Source organism: Ornithodoros turicata, chromosome 2, assembly GCF_037126465.1.
Source record: "Ornithodoros turicata isolate Travis chromosome 2, ASM3712646v1, whole genome shotgun sequence".
NCBI classification, from domain to species: Eukaryota; Metazoa; Arthropoda; class Arachnida; order Ixodida; family Argasidae; genus Ornithodoros; species Ornithodoros turicata.
Window position 1 is genome coordinate 87,075,099 of NC_088202.1, and position 24,913 is coordinate 87,100,011.

The 24,913-nt window shown below is 45.6% G+C and overlaps 3 protein-coding genes across 4 annotated transcripts; 1 reads left to right on the plus strand and 2 right to left on the minus strand.

Moving 5' to 3' along the window:
• Positions 1-743: 743 nt before the first annotated feature.
• LOC135383816 (uncharacterized) lies at positions 744-2,341 on the minus strand. Its single transcript, XM_064613134.1, has 3 exons — positions 1,790-2,341; positions 1,474-1,506; positions 744-1,183 (listed from the first exon to the last, which is right to left on the minus strand). Exons 1-3 carry the CDS (start codon positions 2,054-2,056, stop codon positions 1,100-1,102), a joined length of 384 nt encoding a protein of 127 aa, XP_064469204.1. The 5' UTR covers positions 2,057-2,341; the 3' UTR covers positions 744-1,099.
• A 50-nt stretch (positions 2,342-2,391) lies between these two features.
• LOC135384848 (uncharacterized) lies at positions 2,392-4,170 on the minus strand. The gene has a single exon (XM_064614032.1). It carries the CDS (start codon positions 4,168-4,170, stop codon positions 2,392-2,394), a length of 1,779 nt encoding a protein of 592 aa, XP_064470102.1.
• Positions 4,171-7,270: 3,100 nt separating this feature from the next.
• On the plus strand, positions 7,271-19,760 carry LOC135383817 (uncharacterized). 2 transcript variants are annotated; one of them, XM_064613135.1, is made up of 4 exons: positions 7,271-7,362; positions 9,650-9,709; positions 16,853-16,888; positions 19,496-19,760. In XM_064613135.1, exons 1-4 carry the CDS (start codon positions 7,290-7,292, stop codon positions 19,669-19,671), a joined length of 345 nt encoding a protein of 114 aa, XP_064469205.1. In that variant the 5' UTR covers positions 7,271-7,289; the 3' UTR covers positions 19,672-19,760. The 2 variants fall into 2 exon arrangements, with proteins under 2 accessions (XP_064469205.1, XP_064469206.1); XM_064613136.1 differs by lacking the exon at positions 9,650-9,709.
• The last annotated feature ends 5,153 nt before the right edge of the window (positions 19,761-24,913 follow it).

A 24,913-nucleotide genomic window follows, 5' to 3' on the forward strand; every position in this document is an offset into this window, starting at 1 on the left:
GTCATTCCCACGGAAGATTGTTCTTCCTTGATACAGCAAAACAAATTTTGATACCTGCCATTGATCCAATTTTTTAGCACCACTGTCTTGAAAACAGCTTTCAAGACTGTAACTTCAGAGATCCTTGGCAGAGCATTACCTCTTGTCTATGTATTATAATAATTATTATAATGACAGGCAATAAGTTACGCAAATGTGAATAAATCTTTGTGTTGACTGAGTGTTGTCCATTCAAGAGCCATTGCACAAGTCCACATCCAACTCTTCACGCACAGATATTTATTATTTGCTATGCACAGACAGTTATCAGCGTGCACCACACTGGCAATGTCCCTTGGGATCTGAAGCGGGGACTCACAAAAATAAAAAATAAAATAAACAGTTTTGTAAGTACTTCAATTGCAGTGAAAATGGGACGATTGGACAGTAAATTGGACGGTTTCATTATAACAGTGGTACACAGGAAAAAAACTCGGGGTGTTGGGGGGGATCTGGATCGATCTCTGGGCATAACCAAGTGTAAAATTTTAGAAGGGTTAGTACATCCTGAAATGGCCCTCATGCCTCAGACCCCACTACTCGATTAATGCACCTCCCTTTTACAGTAAGAGGCCTCTTACTATCCACGGCATATCCTATATCAAAGCTCACAGGACAGCAAATTTGGCCAATGCTTATGTGACAGTGCCTCGTAGAACATGCAGGTTTTCTGTTGAATTGACACTACATCTCCGGTAGCCCCTTTAATGTCTGGAGGTAGGTGCATCATTTTACATTTAACCAGCAGTAATGTATAGCATTGCAAAAAAGGAAACAAGGGCTTAATCTCAACGCTGCATCAGCATCATTCATCATCTCACAATAGCGTTGTTGTTGTCAGCCTCTGCACAAAGATTTGGGTGGATCTGAAACGGACCTTTTTTTTTTTTTTCATTTCCTGCTGTCAAGTTATTTTGTCTTGGCATGTAGCTGTGAGATGTCAGTAGAAGCCATGAAGTCATTCTCTTTACTTCTTGAACTTGGATGAAGAAAGCACTGTTCTGGAAGATCCTAATTTGTCAGAGGCGTCGTAAAGGCATTAGTGTAAAAACCAGGTCTCTCAGCAAAATTGCCGTGCACACACGTACATTGTTTGATGCCGTTTCATGGATGGATGGGAGTTGTTCAGCAGCACCTGGTCCTTCTATAACACAGAACGTCAAAAGTGCACCTCAAGTTGGCTACGACAACCGCAAGAACCGCCGCCCTACAGCACACAAACAGTTCACAAACAGAGAGATAAAAGGTAACTGGGAAGTGGGTTATGGCGCTTATGTTACGGACAGAGGTACTGTTTGTATAGTGCCTGTTTCCAACACCAGCACACAAACAGCGTCAGTTCTTCCTTTTAGTGATCGGGGTTCATAGTTTGCGAATTGTTCTGTGTCCAAAAATTGTAAACACATATTATATGTATTTAAGTAATATACGTACCACTTGCGCTTGACCCTGTCGAACTGCCTGCAGCTGTAATACACATGAAAACCAATCATGTCTACCACATTCCACAAAAGTCACAGGTTCAGTAACAGTGAAAGTTTCATGATAACGCGTCCGACAACGAGAAAAGTTAATCACGTTCATATGAATGACATCACTTGAACTTGTTTATTGTATTTTATTTATCTAGTTATTAAATCATAGGTTAGGGGATACCTTACGTTGTACCGATTTCGTCTTTTGCTGCTAAGTTACTCACGCGCAAGAGTGACAGACCCGATTGGGAAACTACATAGACATTGTGACTTACTGTCGAAGTTGCTGGCTCGCTTTGTTCGTGGAACACTGTCGGAACGGCGTCAAGTTTCAATTCGTTCCTTTTTTGTGTCAATCCAAGTTGCACTTCCATGATGTTCTCATCCAGGTACACATTATCGGTGAAATGCGAGGAGCATACACGGACAGCATGAACACTCCTTGCTTCATCTGGATACCCGCTAGTGATGTAGCTGCTTCCAACTTTCGCTTCGTCTGTGGTCTGGCTGTAGCTGTATCCTTGGCGTGCGAAATCAAACATCGAGGTTTTCGAAGGAAGTTTTCGTGGAGTCGGGAACGCTGCGTCGGTTTCCAAACGACATCCCACGCGAAGGATGCAAGCGTAGCGATAGTATCCGAGTCACTAGAAAGTGTCACATGTGAATACGGGCGACGTGCCGGAAAAAAACAAAGCAGCCCCAGACTTGGCGGCAGACGACAGCGTCCTTCACAGCGGATTAGCCAGATTCGAACTTGCGTCACGCGATGTTGTTGGCGCTGGCGCTTTCGAGGATCAAAACGAAACCGGATCTTTTAAATTCGATTCCTCATCACCCGGTTCGTTTTGGAAGGAGAAAATTTCGCAAATAGCTCGTGCTAGTGTACCGAACACATTGGTATTGGATTCGTAACCACGGTTCCGGATGCGACAGTCCCTTTAAGGGCTGGTAGCTTGTTCGAACATATTTGCTCGTATTCAAGTGCCTCGATCGTAACTGCAGGGTCCCGGTCAGGAGAAGCGAATTGGCTACACAGTACTACTTGTACGCAACGGTATGTAGTACGGGAGGGAGCGACATTTCCAAGGGTGTGAATATGCAAGTCCTCAGTACGCAACGCAGTGCATCCAATCTTGGCCGAGATATCCTTGCGGATAAAACTGCGCTGGCTGCCGCCATCGAGCAGAACTCGCACCAGGCGTCGTTGGCCATTCTCGCCCTGTACCCATACATTTGCTGTTTGCAAAAGAATTTCCCGTTCAGGCTGCACTTTGGGAGCATGTGGGGCAGAGGACATGGTCGTGACGATGTCCTGAACCACTGCCGCGCTCGACGACGGAGCAGGAGATGTCGTAACGATGTCTGGAGTAACAGCGACATTGGACGACGAAGCTGAAAGGCCCTCCAGACACAACTGTGTGAGATGCCGCCTATTGCAATTTTGGCAACGAAGTCTGTAGCAGACGCGACAATCCTTCGACAAATGTGACCGCTTGCCACACAGAAAGCAACGTCCTTCCCGACGCAATAGGCTCCTCTTGTCCGCTGCGCTCAGTGGGGCTGTACAAGCTTCTAGCGAATGCTCCTTAGACTTGCAGAGTACACACACCGCTGCCGTCGCGCTGGCTGCTAAAGAAGCAGCAGAAGGGTAAAGGGGTGTCTTGCGGCGATCAGCAGTCTCCTCCTTAGACGAAGCTGTCGGCCTGCGGACCCGTTCTCGAAACTCAATTTCTTTTTCAAGGAAATCCAAAAGTGATGACAGATCATCGGCCGTCGACGTGGCTGCCGAGGCGGTTGCAGAGTCGGTTCTGTTCACACGGTAGTATTCCAACTCAAGTGGTGAAGGTATCTTCCGAAGAATTGTCCGGAAAATGGTAATCGAATATTGGCTTCGTGATACACCCAGACTCTGAAGATTCCGAATTCGAACCGTAACGGCTTCATGGAACTTTCTCAAACTTCTGATATCATCAATAGACTTCACAGGAGGCAAGTCGAACAAAGAATCCAAGTGGTCGCTCACCAAAAGCTCAGTCTTGCCAAACCGTGCCTTGAGGATATCGACGGCCGTAACGTAGTTCTCGTCCCTGAGTGATAGCCCCTCTATCGCTCGAGCAGCGGGTCCGGTGACGAGTGAGATCAAATATTTGAACTTGTTGACGTTAGAAAGTCTGGGGTTCTCATGAATACTGACACGAAACTGATCCCAGAAACCTTGCCACTGAGACAGCTCACCAGAAAAGGAGTCAATCCGCAACTTCGGCAATTTGACGCCGTCTGCAGGAGGGCCCACGCCTTGAGATGTAGCAGACGAAGGCTGTGGAGCACCGCCGACCTGAGCGGATGCCAGTCTCGTGATACCGAGAGCGGTGTTCAGAGCTTCACGGACTTGAACCGAGATAGTGATAATAGATTCCGAGTACTGATCGCAGGCCTCGCATTCTGCTTCCAAAGATGCTTCGTCGATAAGGGCCTGGATCTCTTGGTTGAGCTGAGTCAAGGTTGATGCTTTTGTTTCGAGAAACGTAAGCTTCGCAGTAAGCTGAGCAGGATCGTGGGGCGATGTAGCTATGAGGGTCTTCAAATCGTTGATGATACGCGTCACAGTCGCTCGGCTGGAAGCTCGCATCTTCTTCAGTCGTTCCAAGTTATCCATGACAACCTATGGCAGTCAGTAATCCTTGCACAAAATCGCCTCCCGGGTTTCGGCACCAGATGTGGAATAAAGCCAAGGAACCACAGAGGTGACAGAAGAGATGTCCGTTTAATGCAACAAACTGAAGTGGAATGAAAACCCTCGCTCAAGCGCGATCACGAGGATGGTGCGTAGTGACGTCATTGTGTCATCTTCCTCAACAATAACTTTGGAAGGCCTGCCCCGAAAAGCATACCCCTTGCGCTGTCACAGAATGTCCTGTTCTTTCTCTCGGCGACCTCATTGTGCTCTGGGTTGTACGGAACTGATGTCTGTAATGTTACACCGTACTTGCGCAGAAGGGCCTGTGTCTTGCCACTGGTGTACTCTGTCCCATTATCGGCGCGAATTACCTGCGGATGACGCCCAACCTTTGTGTGCATCAGGGCCAAGTACTCCTCCAGCTTTGCAGATACCTCGTACTTAGATTTCAGCAGGTACAGGACAATGTATCGTGAAAAATCGTCGATGAAAGTGAGGAAGTACTTGTTTTTGCTAGGCGTTAGGAGTCCTCATGGGGCCGCAGACATCTGTGTGGACAAGCTGCAGAACAGCTCCCGCTCGCGACGAGGTTTCTTTAGAAAAGGATGCCCTCTTCATCTTTCCTTTGATACAGCTGTTAAATTTTACCAAGTGGTCGAGTCGCCGATCAGGATCACATCTGCCAAATCCTCCTGCTGTAAACGCTTGACTGCTACTGCGCCTCTATGCCCGAGACGAAGGTGCCGTACGTGTACGCACTCTCGGTGACTAGACGTCCGAGAGACATTGGCAGCCGTAGTACTCAAAGTCGACAAGCGATAGAGGCCATTTTCCACTCTTGCCTTAGCCAACACCTCCTGCCTCCTAGTGACGATACAGTGGTCTCCTTGAAATGTCACCACGTTGCCTTGTTGCGTGAGGCGCTTGACAGACAGAAGATTACTCTCGAGGGAGGGTAGGTAGAGTACATTCTTCACCTTGACCGACTTGCACTTGGAGTCAGAAATGCGACACTGTAGAATGCCATCACCGATCCATGTGAAGAAATTCTCTGACCATTCGCCACGGTAACAGTTTCTGCTGACTGACGATAATTCTCCGTGAAGAAGTCCCTGTCGTTACACACGTGGCTCAGGTAGCGCCAGAGTCAACGTACCATGGTCTACCTGGCAATTCGGGAGTGACGAGAAATGCAGTTCCGGACGATGACGAGCGGTCGGACGCTGCTGCCTTAACGTGCTGCCGAGGCTTCCTGCGCCCCTTCAAACGGGGGCAGTTCCATTTCAAGTGGCCTACCTCCTTGCCCAAATGTGCTCCCCCGCGCTGAACAAAAGGAACGAGTAACGCCGGTAACGAGTTACCAATTTTTGTAACTGATTCCGTTACTATTACCATATTTTAAAAAGTAACTGAATCGTTACTTCGTTGCCAAAAATAGTAACCGTTACCAAGTAACGAGTTAGGCACAACTCTGCTGGTTGATGGAGAGTTAATACTCCAAGCAATTCCTCGCTTGAGTATTGTTTTTTGCATAATCGAATTAAACTTAGACGGCTCACTCTTCATTTTGAATAACAGGCGAGCAGGACTCTCGAAATTACGGAATGCCATGTATCCTGTCTGGGCATGTGGAAGAAACAAATAAGATACAATGAAGCGAAGCTAGATTTCATCTCTGATGTGTCGCCACACTGTCCTAAAATTGACCGTAAGGGAGGCCTGAGGACATTCTGAATATACCATACATAGTGCCACATTGACACCTCGAGGACAATTTGAGGATCCGAATTGACCTTCCTGGGGATCTCACCCCCGTCCATGCATGATGCTCTTAGGATATCCCTGGGACGACAGTGTGTTCTTGGGTATCACCACCGCCACCAGACACGTCTACACTCTCGTGTGCTGGTGGAAATATTGTGTATATCGTTACGTGTACGTAAATGCACCCGGATGCATATTTATGCACATCACAGTACTTTTACTACGTTCACATTAAACACAGTCTACGACCCGGAGGTTCGTGACAACGTGTCTCGACCAACTTCGTCTGGTGGATTAGTACGGCCCACTTGTTCATACGAAAACTTCGTCTACCTTAAATTTTAATAAGGGATCACAGAGTTACGTACTTAGTATTCCTGAGCAATTTGTCGCTAAGCAGACGTTTAGTAAGGCCACGTCTTAAAATGCGAGCCAGTTCCTGGAGACCATAGCAAATCCACCGAACGCTCCCGCACTTACGTAGACCTCACATTCAGCTTTCACTAAGTAAGATCCCAGTAAGCGTACCGCGTGGTGTTCTATGCATCTTCAATTCCCTTCCTAGTTAAAACCTGTGGCAGTGTTCAGTACGACATCTCAGTGACTCACCCCGTCACCCGGTAAACATTATGCACGCGCTCCCAAGCACTGGCGTCTTCTTCTCTCTACCACGCTTACACTCTATGGAGGCAGCAATACACTAGACCATTTTGGCACACAACGCATCCACTGGCCTTCCAGGCATTTGCGGAATGTTCCTTAAGAAACAAATTATGATTCACAATAAAGCGACGTAACATAATGTAATAAGTTCATCAACCGATAGATCACCGGGAATATTCCCGAACATAAACTCGCACGCACGCCATCACAAAGCTGCGTTATTTACGACGAGCACGTTGTCTGAGCTAAACCCTCTGGTACTCAGAGCAGCGATGAAGAAATATCTGTGTGCACTTCATATACAGGACTTTCTACGCGAAGAATAATCAGAGAAGAGGTAGTCAGGCAATAATTTTGCGGGTGGTTGATCTCTCATTATTGTAATATCCTTTACCTCTACCGTCCTGACTCCTACGGTTCGTGTACTCTGTTCTAAGTAGAGGAAGCACTCATCTTATCATAATTCTATATTTGTAGATGTCGCGTGGTAAACTCCCGTTGTTGACTCTTTCCACCGTGTAGCTGCTCGTCCTCAATCGCTCATTTTGGCTATTGCTTTTACCATGCGCTCGATAATAACGGTAATGGAATCTTAGGGCGAAGTATAAAAGGCTTGGTTACCTAGCTATGGCTCATAGAATACTAAGCTTCCTCCAAGTTGGAAGGTCGGAATGCGGGGCCACGCTGAACTATCACTGCTTCTGCTCACTGTGCTTGTGCTATGTGCGCGTTCAGCAGCAGTCGGTAAGCCATTCAAACCACATCTCAAACGCCAAAGGGTTTACTGTTGCGAGGTTTCGGATGATATCATATGGATAACGCGGTGGAGGACGCGATTAATTCGAAGCACAACTGGTATTTTTGAGTATTCCACTATGGTGGTAGTGGCGTGCTATTTCCGAGCGGTCTGCCTGCGGGTACTCTAGTATGGGAGATATTTTTTGCGTTTACTTTAACGGGTTGTGGAATATGCAAGGAATGTTTTTCACTCTATGGTCTTCATGAAGCGTATGGAGGCGTTACAAAACCAGTACCAGTGCATCAGTCTTACAATGGAAATGTTAGTTATTGCGCACATTTACTTGCACATATCTACATGAGGTATCTACTGATGTGCTGAAGCTTTGCATGTGTTGTCGCCAAATATGAACAACATATGAGCGATTGAGAGTGGATGTAGGAGGAAGAGCTTTAAAGTGGTCATGCGTATAAGACGAGTAAGGAAAGATAAGAGAGATGCGGACGTGAGTTGTAGAACACACGTCGTGACAACGCCTTCTTTGTCGACCACACCCCATATGACCGGTGGTGGGTACGTCCACGTTATACTGTTGGTGACGGTTTTTCATGTTCAGACCGCGAGCGATACCTCGAGTTGCGTGAGAAATAAATGAGCTTTGGTCGCTTTTCGTTGCTGCTGCCTCGTGTGTGCTATATATAATGTAGAATTCCAAAGGTGCTACATAGGTAAAACAACTCCATAGGCGAAATTATCCTGTAGATTCCATGGGCAAAATTATCCTTTAGTATTAATGCTTGCCGAATTACCGGTACAGAGTGCCGCAGGAATGTACTCTATTTTGGTTTGCGGTGTGTGTGCCCTGACAGTATCCTGGAAAGGTCCGAAAAGTGCATTCCCATACGGTCCAGGCGAGCCTCTCGTTCGGGAATTACATTTTGGAGAACGGTACATTACATTACATTACATAGATCTAGGTTAAAACATAATGCTCCTCAGATGAGGTGCTCGGAAGGGAGCGTTATTGTGTGGGAGCGTCGGCAGTGAGTGTATCACTGCATGTCGACGTATTGTGGCGACTGTTTTATTCTTTTCACTGAGTTTCATGGAGTTTTTTGTTAGGCGAAACCATTAGAAATAAATACGACGAAACGAATTCAACATTACAAGTGGGAGGGCTTTGTGTACTAATAACGCACTGTTTCGTGATGGCATGGGGTAAATCATGCGCTTTTTGTCTCCAGCAGGAAACAGTTACATTAGCCTGGCAAAATTAATTTCATTACACTTTTATGATAGAAGATACACTGTTTGGGAATTTTGATAGAATTACGTGTGGTATACCTGTCAATGCTTTCCTCAAGTGAAATACAGTCGACCCCGTGCTTTAAAAATTTCTTCTTATTATTTTTATACGTTAAGTGGTACTACGCTGAAAAAAAAAAAAATCACAGCACACACCACTTGGGACGTTTAAGGAGGAGCTACAGACAACGCAAACAATTTTCGTCTGCATTGTGGCGGTGGTGCTGTGGTGTAAAACTGGGAGTATACGTCTCGTAATTACTTGAGTACACTTGCGGTTCATGCTTCCCTGGTACACAAGCTCCTGATCTGCGCGGAAGAAACCACACAAGTGCACATATTATAGAGAGCACCTTTCAATTTTCACATCCTTATCATGCGACCATTTATGAAACCTATCGCACACAGCACTTTTGTAAATTTGGTATAAAGTTTTTGCCACTTCGCTCCTAGCTCTAATGCTGGGTGATGAACCGCTTGCACCTCTCCGAAAGTCTGTATAGTTTCCTTACAGACATGGGTTACGTGAAATATTTATGAGTTCTGTTCCTGCGATTTCGCGAGGCTTGCTGTTCTAGCTGGATTTCCCCTGTGTTTTGTAGTCAGTGTATTTTCCAAGTCTGCAAGTATTGGCCATAATTTTCCTTCCAACTTTAACGCTCTAAGGGCCTTTTGATTTATTTACCATCGATTTCTATCTTGCCGGATCCTCCCTCGACATGTTTTTAGCATTTTTACCACAGAAGCTGATGCGCCGTCAAATTCCGAATCGTCACGATAAGTTGCGTATACAATGAAATACACATCGAGAAACCAGCAACCACACACAGACATACATGGAGACGAAAAGCACATACGTTCTCGAAACATCGTAAATCGTTCTTGTAGTAGTAGTAGTAGTAGTGGTACCTTCAATGGAGAGTCCTTCCCAAGATGACGTAGATGCGCTGTATCCCCACCCACCAATCTACTCCTTTTCATGTGCAGATGATTCTACCGAAGATAGCTACCGTGACAAGAGAATATTTACCATCCTTCGACGCAACAGTAAGTTGGCATTCCCTAACCCATCTTCCTTGTGCTGTGCTCAAGTCAGTCATTGGCAACTAACTAAGGCTGTGTGAATTATTCGGATTTTTCAAATACCGAAGCGAATAATTGTGCATTCAATTCGAATTCCGCATCGAATAAGAAATTCTGTATTCAAATTTCGAATCGAATATCAAATTCTATATTCGAATCGAATCGAATGCTATCTGTTTCAGACCTAATTTATTTGAATAGTTCTGAATCTGCACACGTAAACCCGAAAGCACCACAAGCGGAGATAGACACAACAAAAGCAAACGCTGCTTCGTTGCGGTGCTCCGTATGATTATGAGTACATCACGCGTCTATCCGCGACACATTCCAGCAGTCTTAGCATCGTGAACGTTTCTCAATGGGCAAGCCTTCCGTAAACTAAAACGAGGACAGGTTACCTTCACTCTGAGAAGATCTAGGGGAGTCCGCGTGTTTTGCGGTGCTTTCGATTCCTGGAAATCGGCGTTGAGCGGCAGTTAATGCGCGGCGTGTGTCCATCACCGAGCTTTGCAAGACACCATTCATAATATTTCTGATGGATGTGGTCATCGGAACGTTAGCAAAGTTTGTGATTCTATCGACGAAGACAAGGCGCTTCGAAATGCGGTGGTGTTCTTAAAACGCCGTCAAATACCGCAACACTAGTGAATCACCTAATGCAGCATCCGGCGGCTGTTCCTTTTCGATGATCGTGTACGTGCATTCAGTTCAATTATGTAACTGATCACCTTGTAATCGCTTCGGTTACATAACGATTCGCTTCGTATTTGCTTCAGTTACATCACTATTCGCTTCGGTTACAAAGTGACTATTCACAGAGCCCTACAGTTCTTCAGCTCACATCATGCTTCTGGGATAAATGCCGGGCATGAACCAAATCTTCAGGGCGACACCCGTTGTGCGAATCACGGTGCACTTATGCGGCACTACAGCATCCGGAAACGAGTGTGAACAGACAGCATATCGAACTCCCCAATCATAAAATCAAGTTGTTGTTGTTGTTGTTTTGTCGAAACGTTATGTGGTTTAGCGACATATTTTGTTTTAAAAATAAACTTATCGTTAACCAGTATCCATGCGTCCGTGTGATTGTGCTATTGGATAGCGCAATCACGCGGATGCAGTACTCAAGAATTAAGCTGCATTCGCCGATAATTTTTGTGGCCCTATGTCGGGAAATAATTATGACCATGAGTATAGGAGGGATAGAATTGACAGTATCCGCACGGTGTTCGCGCATATAACATCCGCGACCGCATCCGTAGGTACATTCGCATCCGCGCAGGTGTTGAGTATATACGCACATCCGTGGTCATTGCATTTGCAGGAAATAATCCTCATGACGAAATTGTTATGTTACGAACGTTTCTACTTTTCATCATACAAACTCCAATATTTCCTAATATTGCCCAATAATAGCAGTTAAAGTCAGAGCAATATGCAAGGGATGACACACTTGGACACCATATTGGATTCACTGCGTGCTCTCTATTACGGCTCCCCCTAATGCCTGGTTCAGATTGTTGCATTTTCACGTGTTACGGATGTGGTGCGGCACGGTTGTCATGGCAACGAAGTACGGCGAACCAAAAAGCATACGCACCACAAGAGTTGGGCTCGACCGAACTCCATGCGGTACGGATTACCTCCGGCTACGCAGCTGACCAATGAGCGAAGGCGCACTGGAGAGAGAGAGAGAGACGAAGAAAGAGTGGAGGCATGATTGGTCAAACGCAGGCGTTTTCCGTATCAAGAACGCATGTGTCTGAACAGCGTGTCGTACGACAACCGCGTCCGCACCCGATCAGTACCGCAACGGAGAGTTGCAGTGTGAACCAGGCATAAGGGACGGTGGCAGAGGCACTAACACTTATTTCCGGGTAAAACGCGGATATCCGCGCCTACCGCAGAGCCGCGCGATTTTACCGCATTTTATCAGCGCAAATTTCAATATATTATATTTCTATCGGCGAAAAAATAATGTTGTGTGGATATCAGTCGGATCTGTGGATATAACAGCACCCGCGCACACTTCTAATCATGAGTGACCCTACCAACTGATCCACCGAGACAGGCGTCATTCGCCGACCTATACTACGTTAGTATGAGGTGTGTATTTCAAGTCGTTGGGTGGTTGTGCCTCTCTGAGAAATAGCACGCAGTTTCAGAGACAGGAGCAACCAGATTACATTTAATCCGTGCGCAAACGATATACTTTTAATGGCTGCATAAAGTAACGCGTAGTAACAGCGTGAAAGCTGTGCGGAAACGAAATGCGATGGATCACCTCTCTGCGTGCCTTAGCTACCACGTACCATTAAGCACAGTTCAAACCTGGAGCATAGGTGGGGAAGTTACTTTTATTTTGTAGTGCACTACCGTTACTAACTACATTTTCAAAAAGTAACGCGTTACGTTATTCGTTACTGTTGCGATAGTAGTTAACGCGTTACTAACGCCGTTACTTCTAATAAGTAATGCCGTTACTTTTGCATTACTTCACCAGTTGTCGTTATAATATGTACCATTTTGGTTGAGTTACATAAGTGCATTCCGCAAACCAATACAAGAAATGTTGCGCACAACCAAAAGTCACGCATGAACACAACTTACATGTCCGATTTATTGCAACGCAGAAGTAGTTGATGTTCAAAATAGAGCTTCGCCCGTTTGTCTGAGAGGACGCCTAATGAACAGTGGTGCTCCTTGTGAAGGTTGATAGAGATGGTGACCTTTTATCTCACATAGTACAAATCGAAATAGCCAATTCCTTGGTACTTTGTTACTTGTTCAGAGGGCAGAGGCTATTTTTCTGTCGCTTTTGCCCCATTCGTCCGAGAAATACCAGAGGGAGTGTGGTAAACATAGGTAAACAAAACAAAACAGAGTTGATAAACAAAGGTGACATCTCAACCAGTGTAGGTCAATAGCCTTTCTTTTGCGTTCTTCGTGGGTGCCGATGTGACCTTCTTCTCATTGTTGAAGATGAATAGAAAAAATCGGGGATTTTCCCGTATTCTGCAGGCACTATATCCTCGCTCAAGCTTTCAAGTTTAGACGATGAACCAATGTTCCCGAACACGCAGTAACGCATAACGCCGTTACGCGTTAGTTAGTAAAAATGTAGTGACGTTACGTTACTCGTTACTTTTCTCCCCAAATGTAACGCGTTACCATATTTCACTACTCGAATGTAACGCGTTACCGGTAACGCACTACTTTGTAACGCGTTACTCCCCACCTATGACCTGGAGGCATTATCTCTGGCAGGTTTACCTTGATCTATCCGACTCCGTGGGTAAGTCGTAGCTGTGATCATCGATGAAGGGCGGTACCACACATCCGCGACGACAGAATTCACAAACCACTCCAACACCCAGTCAGTCTGTTGTTGTCTGAGTGTCCACAAAGTGAGAATGACACGATGTACGCGCGATAAGCTTTGAAAATGGCTCCTTTGCTATAGATCGCAGAACGGACACTTCTCAAGCGCGGAACGCTCCCGGTAAGTGGAACACACGACGAGGTGTGTGCACGCATCGGTGTCGCACGCACCCACTTGCAGAGCACCAATGTTATTTTGCATACAGGATGCTTCGCACCCGAAAAAAATAAAATAAATGAAGTACTCGTTCACAAATATTCGGCTTACATTTTTTAGTACGAAGGTGAGTATACATCAGGAAAAATAAAAGTACGAGAACTTCTCATTGCCCACACTGAGAAAGGAAGCGACAAGAAAGGAGGGAAACAAAAGAGAAGCCGATGTAACATCCTGCAACGTCCTAATCAAATTGTGCGATAACGTCGTACTATCGGTCCTTGTCATAATTGTTGTAGTTCTTCGAAAATGGGTCGTTTGATGGTAAAAAGTAACCTAATTTGGGGCAGTGGCATCGCCAAGGGGAGGTTTGGGGTTCGCTGCCCCTCTCCCCCGAAATCAGACATTTGAGAGTGGGAATAAAACGAGGGTGAAATCCTCCTCCTCCATGTAAAGTTCCCGTAGAATACCTCCCGAAATATTTTTCTGACTGCGTTGCGCTATTGGACCTCAAATAAATAAGCGGTCGTCACTTGGGCAAACAGTGTTTTGCGCAGGTGTGCAGTCATGACTTCTGAGTTTCTTGGGCCCTCAAAGCGATTGGGTACCTTATTGTAAAGATGCCTAATGTTTTCTATCCTTCTGATATCGAAATGTCAGTGCCGAGCCAGCTGCTCACACTGCGGCCGTTCCTGGAGGCGAGAACTTCTTTGTTACAGTTCAGGAAAATACGAGGGTTTACTGGGCGAGTTATCGAGGTTGCATCTGAGCAATTTTTTTCAGAAAAACACGAACGCCTATGATAATTATTCCACAAGACTGCATAAACAGCATCGTTAAACAGTTTTGACCGACGTTAATATGTCGCGAGTAGTTACTTTTATTATGTTGTTTGAAGCGTCAGGAGAAACACCCTGTATGTATCTGTTGCGTGTACCCACACCATTTCACCCGTTTCTCCTCACCGCATGCATGAACTGAGTTTCCACGTAGAAAACATTACAGACAGCACTCAATAAGGAATGGTGTGATCCACCCCCCCCCCCCAAGTTCTATTAAACAGATATGTAAAAGACAGTTATTTTGTATCGATGTGAACCTGAAACTCAAGTTTTACGACAAAGGCAGATGCGTAGAAAATCGACACCGCTAATACCAGAACATACGACTGAAGGTTTCCGTGGATTAACCACCAATATCAACGTGTCCCCCAGCCACACGCATATAGGTAACGCGAACTACACTCCGAGGCATAACAAACATACCCAACTCGTCAGGTGCACGAATACTATCAACCTCCGCATTTTCGGCGAGGTAAAGCTGTTGAAGTCGAACATCATATCTCACTTCCATTTCAGGTAATTAAATGAAATGAAATATCTGTGTTGTGTGGTACGTTCGTGTTTTTGTTTGTGTCTGTCGCAGAGTGATGAACTGGACTGTTTGGTGGAACATAATTAAAAATAGGACATCCTGGAAAAACGAAGAAGTTCGTCAGTTCAGTGCCTTGTCCTCCGTCCTTCTTCGTTCCCCGAGCACTGCGGGGGCTGTCCTATTTTCAAGTTATTCTAGTGCGCACATGATACGGAAATCATCCAGTGTACAAAATCTTACAGCATCTGTAAAGAATCTCATAGAGAACGAAAACCAAAAAGGGCTGCCAGGTACACGTACACAGAGAGAAAAAAAGGGGGGAACTGGTGTACCGAAGAGGGAAGCAAAGAAAAGGGGGGGGGGGTGACGTTTCGAGCGAAAGCTCTTCTTTAGACTAGAGGGACGAAATGTGGGGGATGTCGGGAAACATGTTGTATATATCGCCCAGCCCGCTACGGGGCTAACACGAGATCCGTGTAAGAGGGCGGCATGTTACAACACGTGTCGACAAACTAGAATCCTAAAATGAGTCTTTCATTAAGACCTCCGGGATGAGTCGAGTTGACGTGGTAGATAAGGCGGCTTTCTTCCCGTTTACGTGAATTAGAATTGTTGAAGCCGGATCGATGAACGACAACTCGAGCGTTATCAGCACTATGGGTCGAACTGAAAAAATCTGGAAATCTGAAAAAAATAAAATAAAATAAAGAATCTCATAGGCGAGAACATAAAAATAAATACGGCATGAGATACCCCACAACACAAGGCACAGCAAACAAAAGCGACTGGGCGCTCCTTAGTCGAGCCAAATCTTTTCGAGCAAAATTACCTTGTCAACTTCGAAGTCTCATCATCAGTTTCATGAGAACATCGCAAGGCAAGCGAGTGCGTCTGTGTCTTATAGTAATGTTTTACGTAATGAAAAAAAAGAAAGAAAAAAGTTGGAGCAAGGACGATACTCGTAGGCTTGACGTTATAGGGAAACGCAAAGTTTTCTGATCAACGGAGGGAACATAACTCGAGAGAAAGCTGGAAAAGCGCATTCTTGTTCTTGTAACCGTGTTGAACCTGAGAAGAGAATCCCGAAGGGAGACGGCCCTGAAGGGAGACCTGGCTCGATGCAGTGGTGTACTTATAGAGATGTTTACGTAATTCCAGGTCTGGCTATCATCAAACATTTTATTTATTTGTACATTTCTTTTATTTATTTGGAATCTGACTCTGTAAAATGTTCTCGTATTCCACAGGGTCAGTCTGTCATTTCAACAAGGAGCAGCTGTTGATCGAATGGCGGCATGTTGATATAGACGTACCACTCCTTGCATGATTGTTCAAGATGCATGTCTGTTGACTGCGTAGTGAATTCCAATCACCTAGCCATGCACATCACCGCCTAAGCTTGCCGACTATATGTGACCAATCACGAGTGTAAAAAAAAAAAGAAAAAAAAAAGAAACACGAAAAAAAAAAACGGAAAGCTGAATTGCATAGTATGCCTCGGAAATTGCTAATTACAAAAATGTTCATTTACATTTACTTGAATTTGGCCTAGTAATTGCATTGCTATTAGAATCTTAAGGCGTCGAAAGCACCACTGACGTCATGAACAAACAACGAACAGGACAGAAATGCCCATCTCTGCGTGTTGAAGCAAGAGCCTTTCCTTTATTTTTTTCTTGATAAACATACGTATACTCCCTCCCCCCAGGAGCCTTCTGCTTCAGCCTGCGTTCACCAGATTGCTGGATTTTCTGCTTTTCGGTTATCAGCACCTGTAGTTAACCGTAGTGGTTAGAGGACAGGAAAGAGCATACTTCACTTGCCACTGTCCGATATACCGTCAGTCACCTTTGGGATTTCCTGTCATCAACAGTCCTCTCCACCCTCCTTTGATTACCGGAATCCTCATCTCCATCACCAACTCTCATTACCTACAAATAGCACTGGGGCAGCCCCCAGCCTGCTGGCCGGCATCAGCCCCATCTCATCATTCTATCTTTATATGTGTGTGTGTCCGATATACTTTTGATTTGAAAGTCAAGGACCTTAGAGATGCCAGTGTGAGGCTGGCTTTTAGTCTTCGCTTGAGGTCCAGAGCCATAAGTAAGGACCCCCTGTCATTTGCAACAGTATTTACTCACCCCATCTGCTTGTGTTTAAATGAACTAATCTTCATGTTCCATATCTTACAGATAGCTGTAAGCTGTACGGCCATTCCTGCCTCGGAGGTAAGTTAACACCTGACGATACTGTTTAAGATGGTTCAGCTTATCGCCGAAAAGCGCTATCATTAACATAACATGAAAATGAAAATGAAATGAAAACATAAAACAAATGAAAAAAAGAAAAAGACACGAAGGCCATTTGCATGCTGTTGTCTAGAGCAAGTAGTGCTGCATTTAAAATGAAACAACGATGAAACTAAAGAAGTGGAAGCGAAAGCGACATCCGAAGTCAAGGAAGATGCAAGACCATTAGTCTAACTCCCATGTCTGATACAGTCGTGAGCGACCGCGCTATCACAGCAAGCATATACCGAAACGTTCCGTTTGTCAGTGTCCACAGACTTGGGAAAGCTGATGAGTGGCTGAAAGTAGTGTTCTTCTATGAGCTGCTCCCTTAAAATGTGCATACTGGGATAGTTGATTTCCCGGTGGTTTCTTTTAGAACGAATCCCATACAGTGACCTAAATGCGGGCGTTTCGGCCTCGCTAGCCCTGGATGCCATCGCGTCCACGTGTGCGCAAAGTGCGCAGAGGATCAGCAGGTGCGTAACTGTGCAAATGAAAATAATGTAGGGCGCATGGACTGTGGAAAGTAACACATGCATGATGGCGGACAAGACCTTCCCTGTGCGGCAAATTGAGACAGCTTCCTACAGGTTTTACTCTCTCCACCGAGAGCCCAATCAAGGAGGTTAGAAACGCAACACGTCATACGAACGTCCACAAACCCACCGAACCCTTTGGTGCAACCCACCGAAAAAGCGAACAACCCGGACGCGTCGGGACATCGCCCTGCAGCTCTGCATCCTGCTAACGCATTGACTGAGAAGCCATCGCTTGGAACGTAACCAGACGGGATGCCCGGGACGGAAATCTGAGGCCAGATGTACGAGTGCCAGCCTACTACCACGAAGCTCCCTACACCAAAGGGGATACTAAGGGGATGCCAGAGCTCAAGCCAGCATACGCCAACGCGCCACGACTGCCATCAGAAGGGACCTCGCAGACTACAGGACGAAGACATCAAGACGTATCCTAACCTTATGGTTCGTCTATTGAAAACTGAAGGATGGGACAAGTCATAATGCTTGACCACATTCCGTTATAAAAATATTACTATCCTTGGATGCGCTCGCGCTCGCGGATGCGCTCGCCAAAGCACCTACACAAAACTCGGCTGAAATTCAAAGCTCACGCAAACAATTTCTGCTCTTCGAACGCAATCATACAAACTACACCATGACAAAGCACACGAGAGACGGATTTGCACCATCACACGGCGCAATGGCTGGCCCCTCCATAGCCGACGCTTTTCTCCTACTTTGTATTCAACCTCGCAGCGCCTGTACACGAGCCCGCGCCTTGAAGCTCGGCCATGCCCAGAACCCTGGAATCCGCCACTGTGGAGATATGGAGAAACAGAAATGGAGGAACACATCGTAATGAACTCCCCAACCATATCTGATACAAGGCGTGGGCTTCTGCAACCTGTGCAGCCCACCAGCACGTTGGAACACCAACTCGAGGATACAGTCCGTCCCGTGGCGGCCTGCAGCTTTGGAAGCTCATCCAAAGAGCTCTGCTAGCCTTCTTGAAGGACGTCAACAAGCAAGGGCGACTAGAATGGAGGACCATGTAGCTACAAAGCAAGTGAATTAGTGAGCCTTCCTTTTCCCCCTTTCCTCCCTCTTCCATTTCCCACAAGCAGCGCGCCGTCAAACCCGGAAGACAGTCCGCTCGTCTGCCCGGCGATACCTTCGTTACCCCGTTACCAGCCTTATGTCAACGAGGACGGACTGGCACACGGCATATGCAATGGGTGCAGCAGCAATAGGATCGCTTAGGCAGGCAGGAGCTGTGTCCTCAGGGAAAGGCTAAAGCGGCATCAGCTCCAGTAAAAGGACCGCTTTGTGTAACCTAACAGCCCCATACAAGACATCGGAGCCGTGCGGGAATACAAGAAAAAAGCATGCGGGATGGCAGGTGTACAGGTTGATTCCGTAGCACACAATAAATCAAACACCGCCATAAATTGCTCTTTTCTGATGAAAGCTCGTTGAAAAACTCAATAATTTTTTGTGACTTTCACTTCTGGAGATTGTTATGCACAAGGAATTCCTTCACAGTTAGGACTTCCGCGTGCAGAAAGTGCACAGTAAAAGTAATAGCTCTGAGTAGCTGCTCTATCTGGAACTGCTGAACTTGGACTATGTCACTTTTCAAATGAAAAAGCAATTAATTATTCACGGAATCGGAAGTACCTACAAGCGCACTGCTTACCATGAGCTGACAGTACAGCTGCTAGACAATACATAATCACAAAAACTCATAATTGACATATCGAAGCAGGGAGCACTGTGTTTTTGCTAAAAGGTGGCATTTATGTATTGTCAAGACACTTTATAGCACACATACCACTGGCCATGTGCCAGCATAGAAATTTGCGAAATCAAGAACGGACACCAGCAACTAAAAAAAACGACATAGTTCCTTATTGTAGTGTGCATCGAGCATGTCACAACGCGCCTCACAACCATGTAATGATAAGAAAGAAAAAAAAAAGAAAGAGGAAAAAAGATTGCGTTAGTATAACACCTTCCTCTTGGACAGGACATGGGAAGCGATCGGACGAGCCATCGGGAGCGCTGCCAGCCGACTACTTGCAGATGCTACGACGTACTGCGGCCAATGAAGATGAGGCGGCTTTGGGCGTCCCACCACGAGGTGATCGGCCTTCCTCCCTCGATCGGACCCTACTCCAACTCCTTCGTAATAGGCTCCCTTAATGATCACGCATATTCCTCGCCCACACCGATAGAACACTTCTGATACATGAGTGTCAAGGAAGAGAAACACAAATAAAAACATGGTTTCATATTCACTGTTTATTGGTAAACTTATTGCAACCTTATTAAAGCGATTGTAAGTAATGCTGCAGCATTGCAATGCAAGGTCATGATGCATGCGCTTTCAGAGTCCACAGTCGCGGCACGTGGAATATTAATTTTTGGGCGGTTGCTTATCACAAATCATTTTGCTGAACGATGTAAAAGTAAAGACAGCTGGTCACCTCTAAGTATGTGGATGCTAGCAAGGATCTCTAGTAACGATGCCTAAGGGGCCCAGCAATTAACATTGATATGTATTTAAAATGCATCTTCCAAATGTATCCCACGATGATGTATCACATAACAGTATTATGCAGAAAGATCGTGTAAGAGAAACGAGAATACAAAACAACCACAACGTCGACACCCACTGGTAGTGAGATGAAGATATTCTGAAATAAACAATAAATGGAGCTTAAGCATTAGAGCAGTCACCGGAAATTTGTTGTAAAAATATGGCACACCAATCCGCACGTTGTATGAGTATCTGCCATGGGCCTTTGCATGTCTGTTCCTAGGCACAAAAGCAGCAAGCAATACGTCTCCACACGTATGCAGTTGAGATTTGGATACTATATCACTTTCTTCTACATTCTCACATTCTTTTTGAAGACAGGCTTTTTAATGGGCAAGTCGAAAAGGCAGCAGGCATGGCTATACAGAAAGATCTAGCCATGTATGGTACACAGACGGCCAAGCACTTTCACGACGTGAAAGGGTCGGCTGTTAAGGCGGTGCAGGGATCTGTGAAGTTGCAAACGTGCAGATCGAAACCGCACACATCTGAGAACATGTTCCAAATCTTCACGCACACCACAGGTTGAACACAACGATGAAGGGTGAGCGCATATCTTGAACAGAAATGTGTTGGCCAATGGCACATTAAGTGTGAAGCAAAGCTTCAAGCAGCCGGGACATCGAGGAGGGATTCGGTAAGACAGGTCCGGGTCAATTCTGCGCAGCAGCGACGTCGGCACTGCGGAATTCGACCACTGACTCCGAACTGAACGACGTTGGATGACGCACAATATATGTTTCGCATCCTCAGAGGTGAAATATATCTTTTGCGTGGGACCTCCTTGGTGAGCATCAGGTGCCTCTCTGGCAGCAGCCTCATTCCCAGCAATGCTGATGTGACCGGAGATCCAATGGAGCTCGATTGTGCGCCCTTTTGCGACAGCGGCATTGTATGATAAGATGATGTCGTAAACTATGACCACAAGTCCACTGGAGGCAACAGGTGCGCGTAGTGCTTGAAGGCCGCGCTTAGAATCAGAAAAGATTGACCTTGCAGTCACCAGGTGTTGCTTGGTCGGCAATGTACTGGACGGCATTGAGAACAGCGTACAGCTCTGCAGTCGTAGAAGTCGTGCAGACGTCTGGTGCGATAAGCGCACACCATGGCGGACACTGGAGTCCAGGATGACTAACGCGCAAGAAGATCCTGTGGTGTTGGAGGATGCATCCGTGAAAACCATCGTCCTTTCTGCATGCGTTGTGATATCTTTCAGAGTGAGCTGCTTAAGGACTTGCGTTGGAGTAGATACTTTATTCGTACCTGGTACCGGGCAACTTGGGACACGCAACGCCTTGCAGCTATAGGAGATAGATTCACGAACTCTCAGTGACATCATCAACTCTTGGAGAATCCAGAGTTGGAGTTTTACGGCGGTTTTACTATGGAGTTTTACGGTTTCTTTCGAAAAGGCGTCAAAATGCGCAATGTTCTCTGAAGGCATTTATGTTTTGTGCACCGAGTCTTTGATGGAAGTTGACTTATAATACGAAATAAAACAAACATAGTTACTTTAGTCCAAAGTGACACCTCGCAGAACTTTACGACTCTGGGTTTGGTTTCCCTGTCAAGCGTTGTCTTGTTCAGAAAATTCCCGCTCTTCGTTACACGGCCCTTACAGAATCCACGTGGATTCCCATGTTCACATCGGTCAGTGCCTGGCGCTACAAAGCTAAAAACCGTGATAAGGCGAGGGAGGTGTTTTATCAATAATTATTGTCAACGTTTTCACTGAGTCGGAATGACATTTTGGGTTGGTACTACTCGTGATTGGGGCAAGCCAATAGGATGCTGGACTGCCCAGTCACATCTGATGCAAGGTGCAGGCATGAGCACGCTGTGCATCCCACCTGCAAACCCCTTACACGCACTGCGCGGGTACATGTGCGGACGCGGTTGCTATCAACGTTATCCGCTATCACATCTACCAATGGCATTTCCACCTATTTCATTTCCAACGCAGAACAACTGAGCCTTGTGTATTCGTATGATCATCACTGCAACCAAATTAGATTAATATTATGTTTATACTTATAAAACTATTATGTTATAAACATGTTTTAAGGCGCCGGTAATCATCCGGCAGATCTTTCCAGCTATTCACGGGACCCCACCTTCTACCCTAGCTTTCAGATTTCGTTTCAACAACTAGTATGAAATCATTGCATCACCTCAGCTTCGTTATTCGAATGCTACTAAAGAAGTAACACGAAACGGAGACACACCGTCAATTAATACGCACCTATATTGAACACCGAAAACAAGTTGATGTTATTCGTGGTCATTATTTCAACACACTCTGTATCGCAAGTGGCCTGCCACGAGGGAGCATCCTGGGACCACAACATTTCATCATATGCATAAATGACATGTTTTCCTTATCAAACCACATCAAATTCATTACACGTGCTAAATGCCAAAAGTACCAAAAAAGCCTGCTCTTCGTACTTAGGACGAGGGCGGTACTATTTCTGAGAAGTGATGTGGGCAAGCATCGCGCGTGTTCCATCCTACACTTGGCAATGCAAATTCATTACACGTTCTGATGACGCCAGCCTCTTTACCGGGTATCCGCACGAGCGACTTTATCTGGCGAGATGTCGGAAAAGGAGAGCGAGGAGGAAAGTTGGTTTCATACTGTTAAATAAGCGCTATTTATATCGCTGATCCTTTAATTAGTTCACATTTTCATCCTTTTCATAGTTGTGTAATAAACTCTACATATGCATGTACAGGGTGCTTCTATTTAATAAAAAAGAACAGCATTTGATGTCGCTTTTGAAGTTGAGTTATACAGCCAAGCGTACATCGTATCGAAGAAAGTATGCAACTACAAGGTGACTAATTGCCTAAAATTAATTAATGAACTGTTTAATTATGGGATTTCAGGCAAAAACGAGATAGCTGAATGGGAGACAATCCTCGTGGAAAGACATGTCACGTTTAAGAAATTCCGAAACACGCACACGTGCGTTAAAATAATACACATCCCCGAAGTCTGATATGCAAATGATCTGCATGAAACCGCGGCCATCGGGAGCGCAGGGAGCACAGCGCTCATTTCACGTCAGAGAGTTACGTGCTCCGGAGCAATGAAGATGATGTTGATGTTGATGTTGGCGAAAAAAATAATAGGGAAACAATGGAAATGCTTTGAGTAGGTGCTGATCTTCTGGCCAGATCAGTCGCTTTTCAGTCCAGATAAGCCTCCGTCGACTAAAGGGGATGCGCTTCTGGCGTGCGCTGTTTCGGTTTCGGCTCATTTGCATATCATACTTCAGAGATGGATATTTCATATTGTAACTGCAGCACGGAGGCGGGACGAGCGGGATTAGGACAGACAGAGACACAACACGATCTGTCCTAATCCCGCTCCGTCTCCTCCAATAACTGTCTCCTAACACTTCCAGCCTCAGCATGTCGGTTACAGACACAGCGACTCCGTCATAGCGGGACTCGGCAGTTTCAAGATGACGCTGTCCGACTGAACGACCATCTCCGGTCTATCGAGCCGTCGATGGATTTCGGTGCCACACACCACTGCTCGCGTCAAGAAGCGTCTATTATACACCGACTGCGACTTAATGCCGCCATGACACGTCGTCTTCTCTGTAAAATGGGTCTTCTCCAGTCGCCCAAATGCCCCACTTGCGCTGTTGAAGCTGATATTCAACATCTTCTCCTCGACTGTCACAGATTCGACACCCCTCGAGCCACGCTCAGACGACGCCTACTCGAGCTGCGGTGGACACACCTTTCTCTGGACACTCTGCTCGGCCCAGTACGACATCACACACAGCGGTCTGTGACCAAAGTAGTCTTGACTTTCTTGAGCGATTCAGGTCTTATGAACAGCCTGTGAACTCCAGTCGTGCAATCTCACTCTTCTGTGCCCCACTCTCACCCTCAACGCATTAACCTCATGCTTTTTCTTTTAAAGTCATCTTCTGTAATCCATCTCATCCTTCTTTCACCGTTTGTTAGTTTATCCTTTATTTCCTAACTTTTTCTTTTCTTTTTTATTTATTTTATTCTTCTTTCATTTATTTTCTTTCTGTGCGGAATAGCAAGCCGGTGTCCCGCTTAGGTGACCTTTCCCCCGTTTTTTTTTTCCTCTCGTCTAATAAATGTACTCCTCCCCGTCTCCTCTTCTTCGTCGCTCGTCCCGTCTCCGTGCTGCAGTTACAATATGAAGTATTACCAACATCCCTGCCTTATCCCATTGGTGAGATGGATATTTCACGGCACGCGCTCATTTCTGGGTTTTTAAAAGAAAGAATAGCCGTCAACGGGAATTGTCTCCCATTCTTCTAGATCGCTTTTACCAGAAATTCCCTAATTAAATACTTTATTAATGAATTTTAGGTAATTAGTCATCTTGTATAGTTACATATACTCACTTCCAGGGGATTTCCGCCCGACCGTAAAAACTCAACTGCAAAGGCGGAGCCTGGCCTTGTCAAGCTGCCACTTTTTGCTAGTGCCTCCCATCACAAATGTGGGTAATTAAAACTATTATTATTGATTATTTATTATGGCTGTTGTTTAAAAATATTTACGTACATTTGACAGACATATCGAGAATGGTGCGTACGATACAGGCTTGTCGAAGGTACTCAAAAAAGTGTTTAAATTTTAATTTAAATACTTTTACGTACTTTGTGACATCATGCAAAAAAGCAGAAAGTACTAAATAGTCAATCTTGAAAAGTAACTGACTAGAACACTAAATGCTCATAAAATTACTCGCTCAAATGGCATTAAGACGCTATCAAGGTACAGGTTGTAAAATTCAGTCTCTAACAAATACAAACAAAATGAAATAGATACTCTTGTTTTCACGCG